Source organism: Oncorhynchus tshawytscha, linkage group LG04, assembly GCF_018296145.1.
Source record: "Oncorhynchus tshawytscha isolate Ot180627B linkage group LG04, Otsh_v2.0, whole genome shotgun sequence".
Taxonomy (NCBI): domain Eukaryota; kingdom Metazoa; phylum Chordata; class Actinopteri; order Salmoniformes; family Salmonidae; genus Oncorhynchus; species Oncorhynchus tshawytscha.
Window position 1 is genome coordinate 32500946 of NC_056432.1, and position 10531 is coordinate 32511476.

Here is a 10531-nt window from a genome sequence, read left to right on the forward strand (position 1 = left end):
AGTTAGTCCTGTGCCAGAGATAGTCCTGTGTTAGAGTAAGTCTTGTGCTAGAGTTAGTCCTGTGCTAGAGTAAGTCCTGTGTCAGAGTTAGTCCTGTGCCAGAGTAAGTCCTGTGCCAGAGTTAGTCCTGTGCCAGAGTTAGTCCTGTGCCAAAGTTAGTCCTGTGCCAGAGTAAGTCCTGTGCCAGAGTAAGTCCTGTGCCAGAGTTAGTCTTGTGCCAGAGTTAGTCCTGTGCCAGAGTAAGTCCTGTGCCAGAGTTAGTCCTGTGCCAGAGTAAATCCTGTGCCAGAGTTAGTCCTGTGCCAGAGTAAGTCCTGTGCCAGAGTTAGTCCTGTGCCAGAGTAAGTCCTGTGCCAGAGTAAGTCCTGTGCCAGAGTTAGTCTTGTGCTAGACTCACGGTGCTGGCTGAAGCAGCCTCCTGCAGGCTGTGTGTGATGAACAGAGGAGTGATTCGTCTAGACGGCAGCTCGTTCACTAGAGAGTTCATCAGAGCGACACGTGCCGCATCCCTACGAGCTTCCGCCTGGGTCTCACACTCCTACAGAGAGTCAGAAAGAGGTGGGAGGTTGGCAGAGAGAGGAAGTGGAGAGAAAAGAGGGAGACATAAGTCCCACTATTTAAATTATATTTGCAGTGTTGTTGGTTTGAGATGATCACTGTTTGCATAATCTCGGTTAACCCAGAACCAAAGTCCTGTGTAATTGGTCAAATGCTGGATTGTTCTGGGTCCACATGTGTTCAGAGAAGAAATAGAACGAGGATCGAAAACGGAATGAAGAGCTCCACCCTCTCTCTTTACAAAATATGGGACAAATCTATGGAACTAAAGGTCATCTAGAAAAGGCCTCTGCTTGGGTTCGTTTCATGACTTTCTTCAACATGTGAGAGTTTATAAAAGCAAATCATGGGATTAGCAATCAAATGTGGAGTCAGAATATAACATCACAGGCAGCTCTGAACCAATCACAAGGCATTTGGGGCCTCGACCTCTGGGAGGCTGTGTGAGCCACAATGAGCCCTTTGAAAAGTATCACGGGATTCCAGCTGAATAAAATCATCAAAGCAGGTTGAGAGGCTGTGTGTGTGTACTGCCCAGGGTCTGACGGGTATAGATGAAGGACCTCTCTTTAGGGGCTGTGCCGTAATGAGGCCCTCCACACACCATTCAGACCCACAGCAAGGCTGAGCAGCACTCCTGTCCAGACAGGTATTTTTCTCACTCACACTAATGACAGAGCACCGTTAAAGCTGTTCAGTGGTGGTCTTTGGCTGCGCTATGGAAACTCTGTCTCTACTCCACGGTGGGCTCCTGTCATTGGGATATGGAAAATAACCACCTGGCCCCCAACTCTTACCCCCTCCTCCCTCCTCTCCTCAACCCTTGCCACCAACCCTAACTACCTACCCTACCCCACCAATAACCTTGTCTGCAACAACCCTAGCTTTCCACCACAGTGGAATTTGGTAATGAGGTGAGGGGTGGCAGGTAACCTAGTGGTTAGAGCGTTGGGCCAGTAACCAAAAGGTTGCTGGATCGAGTCCCCAAGCTGACAAGGTAAAAAATATGTCGTTCTGCCCCTGAACAAGGCAGTTAACCCACTGTTCCCCGGTAGGCTGTCATTGTAAATAAGAATTTGTTCTTAACTGACTTTCCTAGTTAAATAAATACATATTTTGTGAGTAGTACTGGTTTAGGTGGGTTAGGTGGTTGTGATGGTTATGATGGCAGTCACCTTATAGTTTCCAAAGCAGCTTCCTCCAGGCAGAGTGACGTAGTAGATGTAAGGGGGTCTTGGGGAAGGGGCAGACTCATACAACAACAAGCCCTCTGATTGGCTGGCAGAGCCTTTCACCGAGTCCTCTGATTGGCTGTCGGACCCCTTGACCTGTTCCACCTGCTTCTGCTCCCAAAAGTTATGCAACATGGCCACAATGTTCACTGAGGACACACACACACACACACACACACACGCAATAATGAAAGTCTGCATATAGGCCTGATGATTGACACGTCAAAATAAATCTAAAAAAAGTCCTCAGGGCTTTAGAACAAGCCATACAGTTTCAGAGATGTCCTGTGCCTGTGGTAGAAACACAATGAGGAATGAAGAGAGGCCAGGGTGATTTAGAGTTTCAATATACTCAGCACCACAAAGCTACTCTACAGACCCTCTATCTGACTTAATAAGGGTATGAGGCGGACACTGTTGGAATGGACTGTAGATATATTTATCTTAATTAATGCAGAGACAGCCCATTAAAACGTTGTTTAACTTCTGATATCTACTGTCCGTCTATAGTGTTGGCCACAGTTATACACCTATTCCTTCACTGTGTGTGTGTGTGTGTGTGTGTGTGTGTGTGTGTGTGTGTGTGTGTGTGTGTGTGTGTGTGTGTGTGTGTGTGTGTGTGAGAGAGAGAGAGAGAGAGAGAGAGAGAGAGAGAGAGAGAGAGAGAGAGAGTGCATGTGTGTGTGTATGTTTGTGGAAATAACCTGTTTCTGTAACTGAACATTCCCAGGCTGAGTTAGGTTCGAGCTGATTTAGGAAAAGGGGACACCACCCAACCACTCAACTCTAAACCTCCCTACAGAGATGGCTGAGATGGCTTCAGATCATGGCAGGCTAGCCCTGCAGCCTGATGAACGAGAGCAAGCTTACCTTTGAGTGAAAAAGTTTCATTAAAATCAAATGCATTTGAAGGTGATTATGCCTACTGTAGATCGACACAGTGGAACATCTCCACGCAACACTGCTTACATCAATCAAAAGTATTTGCATCAGAACCAATGTAATGTTTTTTTACTGTGTGCATTTATGGCTGATGCAGTAAACAGAGGCACCTGAAAGTTCTATCTGGGAAAACAAGCATCTAATGAATCAGCTTTTTCAACTCTGCTTATTGATAAAAAGCAATTTACTGAAGATTTCCCAGGCCCTATGTCAGTGTGTTTTGAGTAACTAAATGCAAAACATGCCTATATAAAACAGCCATATGCAATACATGTCTATATAAAACAGCCATATGCAATACCAAAAGCATGGTCTGAGTATGGCCCTCACATTGATTCAACTGCAGGTGACATCCCAGTTAGCTGCTCAAGCCCAGATGTCTGAGAATGATGTGCATTTGTGTGTCTCCATGTGTGTGTCTCTGTGTATGGATAGCTACTCACAGTCCTTGAGGCTGGTACCGAAGTCACTTGGGGACAGAAGGTGTGACATCGTATTATCGTATGGAGAACCCCAAACTTGGCTCATCCTCTTCAATCTCAGTCTTCCTGCACACACGCTCAGTCTAGTTCAAACCATGTTCCATGGAGAGCGCAGCAAGCAGTGGGAAACTACTCCAAACGCAACTCCACTTAATACTTTTTTAAATGAGAGGATAAAGACTGCACTTCCCCTTAACTCAACTCCCCTTTTTCTCTCCTCCTCCCCGCTCCTCTTTCTTCCCCTCTCTCGTATGGAGGCCTCCCCAGGGGTTCTCCTCTGGAGCGCTCTACCTTTTGTCACGAGCTCTGCTAATTAGCTAGGGGGCCCCCTCACACGCATATACACTGAGGCCTGCTGTTGGTATGTGCCCCCCCCCTCCCCCCCAGCCCTCTCACCTCTCCTCTGCAGCTGCCTAATCCCAGAGTGGTCAGACAGACTTTACAGGGCTCTATAGAGGGTCACTGTGGAGCCCCTCTCTCCTCTCTTACAGCCACACAGGATCTGGGTCACACCCTAAACATACCAGGGCCGTTGGCAGCAGGAATCCTAGTGGACAGAACAGTCCCACCCATAACTGGGTCCCTCTGTCCATGAAATGTGCTCAAGCTTCTCATAGTAAAAGGTGCCATAAGACCAACCAATGTTAATAACCCCCATCCTAATCCCTAACCCACCAGCCAAACACCAACTAACCCACATCCTCAGAGGAATGCTGTGTGTGTGTGTGACCGTGTGAGTGGGGGTGGGTGGGATGGAGCCATGCTGTTGACTTCTCTTGGCTATTATTGTGGATCCAGGGCCTGAGCTCCTTTCAGGCTGCGTGTATGAATGGCCATTGTTCAGCTCTGCATTCACTCAGACACTCACTCCCTCCAAATATATTACAGATTAATATACTCACTATCACAGAGTGGAGGGGATTCTGTCCTCAAGACTTCCATTCCTCATTGTCAGGTTGGTGCAGTGTTTCCCAAACCCGAGAACCATTAGGGCAGTGTTTCCCAAACCCGAGAAACATTAGGGCAGTGTTTCCCAAACCCGAGAACCATTAGGGCAGTGTTTCCCAAACCCGAGAACCATTAGGGCAGTGTTTCCCAAACCCGAGAACCATTAGGGCAGTGTTTCCCAAACCCGAGAACCATTAGGGCAGTGTTTCCCAAACCCAAGAACCATTAGGGCAGTGTTTCCCAAACCCGAGAACCATTAGGGCAGTGTTTCCCAAACCCAAGAACCATTAGGGCAGTGTTTCCCAAACCCGAGAACCATTAGGGCAGTGTTTCCCAAACCCGAGAACCATTAGGGCAGTGTTTCCCAAACCCGGTCCTGGGACCCCTCTTTTGGTTTTTGCTCTAGCACTACATAACTGACTCAAATAAATATTACTCATCTCATATGTATATACTCATATGATTGAGTGTAGTCTGGCCCGGGAGTGGGAAGGTGAACAGAAAGGCTCTGGAGCAACAAACCGCCCTTACTGTCTCTGCCTGGCCGGTTCCCCTCTTTCCACTGGGTTTCTCTGCCTCTAACCCTATTACAGGGGCTGAGTCACTGGCTTACTGGGGCTCTCTCATGCCGTCCCTGGAAGGGGTGCGTCACCTGAGTGGGTTGATTCACTGATGTGGTCATCCTGTCTGGGTTGGCGCCCCCCCTTGGGTTGTGCCATGGCGGAGATCTTTGTGGGCTATACTCAGCCTTGTCTCAGGATGGTAAGTTGGTGGTTGAAGATATCCCTCTAGTGGTGTGGGGGCTGTGCTTTGGCAAAGTGGGTGGGGTTATATCCTTCCTGTTTGGCACTGTCCGGGGGTGTCCTCGGATGGGGCCACAGTGTCTCCTGACCCCTCCTGTCTCAGCCTCCAGTATTTATGCTGCAGTAGTTTATGTGTCGGGGGACTAGGGTCAGTTTGTTATATCTGGAGTACTTCTCCTGTCCTATTCGGTGTCCTGTGTGAATCTAAGTGTGTGTTCTCTAATTCTCTCCTTCTCTCTTGCTTTCTCTCTCTCGGAGGACCTGAGCCCTAGGACCATGCCCCAGGACTACCTGACATGATGACTCCTTGCTATCCCAGTCCACCTGGCCGTGCTGCTGCTCCAGTTTCAACTGTTCTGCCTTATTATTATTCGACCATGCTGGCCATTTATGAACATTTGAACATCTTGGCCATGTTCTGTTATAATCTCCACCCGGCACAGCCAGAAGAGGACTGGCCACCCCACATAGCCTGGTTCCTCTCTAGGTTTCTTCCTAGGTTTTGGCCTTTCTAGGGAGTTTTTCCTAGTCACCGTGCTTCTACACCTGCATTGCTTGCTGTTTGGGGTTTTAGGCTGGGTTTCTGTACAGCACTTTGAGATATCAGCTGATGTACGAAGGGCTATATAAATAAAGTAGATTTGATTTGATTTGATACTGTACTCGATACCATCTACTGCATCTTGCCTATGTCGTTCTGTAGCATCACTCATTCATATATCTTCATGTACAGATTCTTTATCCCTTTACACTTGTATGTATAAGGTAGTAGTTTTGGAATTGTTAGGTTAGATTACATGTTGGTCATTACTGCATTGTCGGAACTAGAAGCACAAGCATTTCGCTACACTCGCATTAACATCTGCTAACCATGTGTATGTGACAAATATATTTGATTTGATTTTTTATTTTTTTTATTTGAAACTTCCGCTAGTGAGTGACACAAGTAATCTCTTTACAAGGTAAAGCACTTTGACTACTTGGAAAAGCGCTATATCAATGTAATCCATTACTTTTATCAGTCTTTTGTCTGTTTGCAAATCAGTATTTGTTTGGTATAGGCAATATATGTGCAACAATTCTAAACTCCCATTAAAAAAAATATACTTAGAACTGTAGCTATATACTTTGAATACACACCTGGACTCATTGTCATTCATATTAAAGTTGTCTATATTGTAAGTATTCACACTGCATTAGATACGGAGCAGGAGAGTTCAACACTGGGGGATCGTCACTGGGAACATTGGCCTTCTTCCAATAGGTCTTTCTCCTCTCATCTCCAATGTGGTTCATGTTCTCCTCATCTTCTGCTGTCCTCGGGGACCAGGTTATCGGACGTACGGACACACTCACTCAACTAAGTCACACAGACGCTTGACGAGGGCTGCTGTAGTGACCATATTACCGCCACACCGGCGATCATGAGTCATGAAGGCAGTCAAATTCCACATGACAGTTTAGTCACGATAATTAGGCTTCCCCAAGCTCTGATGCTACTGATGGTCATGAGTAGCCTACCAAACTTGCTAACTGCATGGTACTCAGCACTCTATTGTCCCTCTAATCACTCTGATATCAATGCAACTGCATTCGAAAATCTAATCAAACACTTCATTGGTGTTCATGGGCTGAGAGCCCATGAGCTCTCAGTCAAGACAAACACACACACAAACTCACACTTTCACACACTACCTGAAAATGAGGAATGGAAGTCGTGAGGAGAAAACAGAGTGACGGCTGCTAATAAAAAGAGGAGGATCCCATCAGCTTTCTATATTTATTTCTCAACTTTCCTAATATTAAGCACATTGCTAATATTTACAACAGGAGTATAGCCTACCTGGCTGGCATCAAAATTAACCACGGGAAAGTGTCCTCCATTCGCTATTTAAGGGGCGGCAGGGTAGCCTAGTGGTTAGAGCGTCGGACTAGTAACCAGAAGGTTGCAAGTTCAAACCCCCGAGCTGACAAGGTACAAATCGGTCGTTCAGCCCCTGAACAGGCAGGTAACCCACTGTTCCTAGGCCGTCATTGGAAATAAGAATTTGTTCTTAACTGACTTGCCTAGTAAAATAAAAAAGTGCATAGATAACATCTATTTTTTCCCGCTGCCCCTGTTTCGATACAGGTGCATGATAATGGTCAATTCTAAATCAAGACAAATGTCACACATACATTATTTAGTATATGTAAAGACAAGATTAAATCAAGAAGTGTCTGATGGGTGAAAATAATTGTCACGACTTCCACTGAAGTCGGTTCCTCTCCTTGTTCGGGCGGCGTTCGGTGGTCGGCGTCACCGGTCTTCTAGCCATCGCCGATCCACTTTTCATTCTCCATTTGTTTTGTCTTGTTTTCCTTCACACCTGGTTTTAATTTCCCTCGTTAATTGTTGTGTATTTAAACCTCTGTTCCCCCCATGTCTTTGTGTGGAATTGTTTGTTGTAAGTGCTTGTGCACATGTTTATTGGTACGCGTTGGGTTTTGTACCTTTCACGGATTTCCTCCTCTTCGTCTGAAGAGGTGTATCAAGGATCGGACCAATACGCAGCGTGGTAAGTGTCCACGTTTTAATAGACAAGACTGAACATGACACAAATACAAAATAACAAAGTGAAATGGAAACGAAACAGTCCCGTGTGGCACAAACACTGACACATGAAACAATCACCTACTAAATCCCCAAAGAATATGGCTGCCTAAATATGGTTCCCAATCAGAGACAACGATAAACACCTGCCTCTAATTGAGAACCAATCTAGGCAACCGTAGACCTACATAAACACCTAGATGGAAACAACCCCATAAATCTACAAAAAACTCTAGACAGTAAAAACACCCTAGATGAGACGAAAAACACACATATCACCCATGTCACACCCTGACCTAATCAAAATAATAAAGAAAAAAAAGAATACTAAGGTCAGGGCGTGACAGTACCCATGTTTGTTATTTCTTTATGCCGTCGGTTTTGCAATTAACTTCTTGGTGACAGTGGGGCAGTATTGAGTAACTTGGATGAATAAGGTGCCCAGAGTAAACTGCCTGCTACTCTGTCCCAGATGCTAATATATGCATATTATTAGTAGTTTTGGATAGAAAACAGAAGTTTCTAAAACTGTTTGAATGATGTCTGTGAGTATAACAGAACTCATATGGCAGGCGAAAACGCTACCGTCCCACATATCCCAGAGAGGTTAAACTGCTCCGGCTATTACCTAGTTCTGCTCTCCTGCGTCTGGGGATCGAGGCAGCAGGCAGGGCACTCTGGTGTCACCCCAGGTGAGCTGGCACCATTCTCATCCAGAGCCCTCTGTTGCATACATGTTTTTGTATGCCACTTTTGCTGAATTATCCCCGCATTCCCAGCATAAGGCGCTCATCGATTCAGCCGCGGCTGAGAATTTTATAGACAGATCGTTCGCCCATAGTTTAGGGATCCCCAATCAAATCAAATCCAAATTTATTTGTCACATACACATGGTTAGCAGATGTTAATGCGAGTGTAGCGAAATGCTTGTGCTTCTAGTTCCGACAATGCAGTAACCAACGAGTAATCTAACCTAATTCCACAACTAGTACCTTATACACACAAGTGTAAAGGGATAAAGAATATGTACATAAAGATATATGAATGAGTGATGATACAGATCGGCATAGGCAAGATGCAGTAGATGGTAGGGTATGTAAACAAAGTGGCATAGTTTAAAGTGGCTAGTGATACAAGTATTACATAAAGATGCAGTAGATGATATAGAGTACAGTATATACATATACATATGAGATGAGTAATGTAGGGTATGTAAACATTATATTAAGTGGCATTGTTTAAATTGGCTAGTAATACATTAAATTTCCATTATTAAAGTGGATGGAGTTGAGTCAGTGTGTTGGCAGCAGCCACTCAATGTTAGTGGTGGCTGTTTAACAGTCTGATGGCCTTGAGATATAATCTGTTATAATCTAATTCAGTCTCTCGGTCCCTGCTTTGATGCACTGTACTGACCTCACCTTCTGGATGATAGCGGGGTGAACAGGCAGTGGCTCGGGTGGTTGTTGTCCTTGATGATCTTTATGGCCTTCCTGTGACATCGGGTGGTGTAGGTGTCCTGGAGGGCAGGTAGTTTGCCCCCGGTGATGCATTGTGCAGACCTCACTACCCTCTGGAGAGCCTTACGGTTGTGGGCGGAGCAGTTTCCGTACTAGGCGGTGATACAGCCCGACAGGATGCTCTCGATTGTGCATCTGTAGAAGTTTGTGAGTGCTTTTGGTGACAAGCCGAATTTCTTCAGCCTCCTGAGGTTGAAGAGGCGCTGCTGCGCCTTCTTCACAACGCTGTCTGTGTGGGTGGACCAATTAAGTTTGTTCGTGATGTGTACGCCGAGGAACTTAAAACTTACTACCCTCTCCACTACTGTCCCGTCGATGTGGATAGGGGGGTGCTCCCTCTGCTGTTTCCTGAAGTCCACAATCATCTCCTTTGTTTTGTTGACATTGAGTGTGAGGTTATTTTCCTGACACCACACTCCGAGGGACCTCACCTCCTCCCTGTAGGCCATCTCGTCGTTGTTGGTAATCAAGCCTACCACTGTAGTGTCGTCCGCAAACTTGATGATTGAGTTGGAGCCGTGCATGGCCACGTAGTCGTGGGTGAACAGAGAATACAGGAGAGGGCTCAGAACGCACCCTTGTGGGGCCCAGTGTTGAGGATCAGCGGGGTGGAGATGTTGTTACCTACCCTCACCACCTGGTGGCGGCCCGTGAGGAAGTCCAGTACCCAGTTGCACAGGGCAGGGTCGAGACCCAGGGTCTCGAGCTTGATGACGAGTTTGGAGGGTACTAAATGCTGAGCTGTAGTCGATGAACAGCATTCTCACATAGGAATTCCTCTTGTCCAGATGGGTTAGGGCAGTGTGGTTACGATTGCGTCGTCTGTGGACCTATTGGGGCGGTAAGCAAATTAGAGTGGGTCTAGGGTGTCAGGTAGGGTGGAGGGAATATGGTCCCTGACTAGTCTCTCAAAGCACTTCATGATGACGGAAGTGAGTGCTACGGGTAGTTGTTTAGCTCAGTTACCTTAGCTTTCTTGGGAACAGGAACAATGGTGGCCCTTTTGAAGCATGTGGGAACAGCAGACTGGGATAAGGATTGATTGAATATGTCCGTAAACACACCAGCCAGCTGGTCTGCACATGCTCTGAGGACACGGCTGGGGATACTGTCTGGACCTGCAGCCTTGCGAGGGTTAAAACGTTTAAATGTTTTACTCATGTTGGCGGCAGTGGAGGAGAGTGCGCAGGTTTTGGTAGCGGGCCGTGTCAGTGGCACTGTATTGTCCTCAAAGCGAGCAAAAAAGTTATTTAGTCTGTCTGGGAGCAAGACATCCTGGTCCGAGACGGGGCTGGTTTTCTTTTTGTAATCCGCGATTGACTGTAGACCCTGCCACAAACCTCTTGTGTCTGAGCCGTTGAATTGCGACTCTACTTTGTCTCTATACTGATGCTTAGCTTGTTTGATTGCCTTGCGGAGGGAATAGCTACACTGTTTGTATTCGGTCATGTTT

General features: G+C 46.4%; 1 protein-coding gene across 1 annotated transcript in view; it reads right to left on the reverse strand.

Annotated features, from left to right (window-relative positions):
- Window positions 1–3572, reverse strand: part of lix1 (limb and CNS expressed 1) — an 8717-nt gene extending 5145 nt beyond the window's left edge. Inside the window, exons 1-3 of the mRNA XM_024417709.2 lie at window positions 3176–3572; window positions 1734–1939; window positions 398–538 (exon numbers count right to left, since the gene is read on the reverse strand). Coding sequence (XP_024273477.2) covers window positions 398–538; window positions 1734–1939; window positions 3176–3260 — 432 coding nt within the window. The 5' untranslated portion in view covers window positions 3261–3572. The remainder of the gene's footprint in view (window positions 1–397; window positions 539–1733; window positions 1940–3175) is intronic.
- Window positions 3573–10531: the final 6959 nt, after the last annotated feature.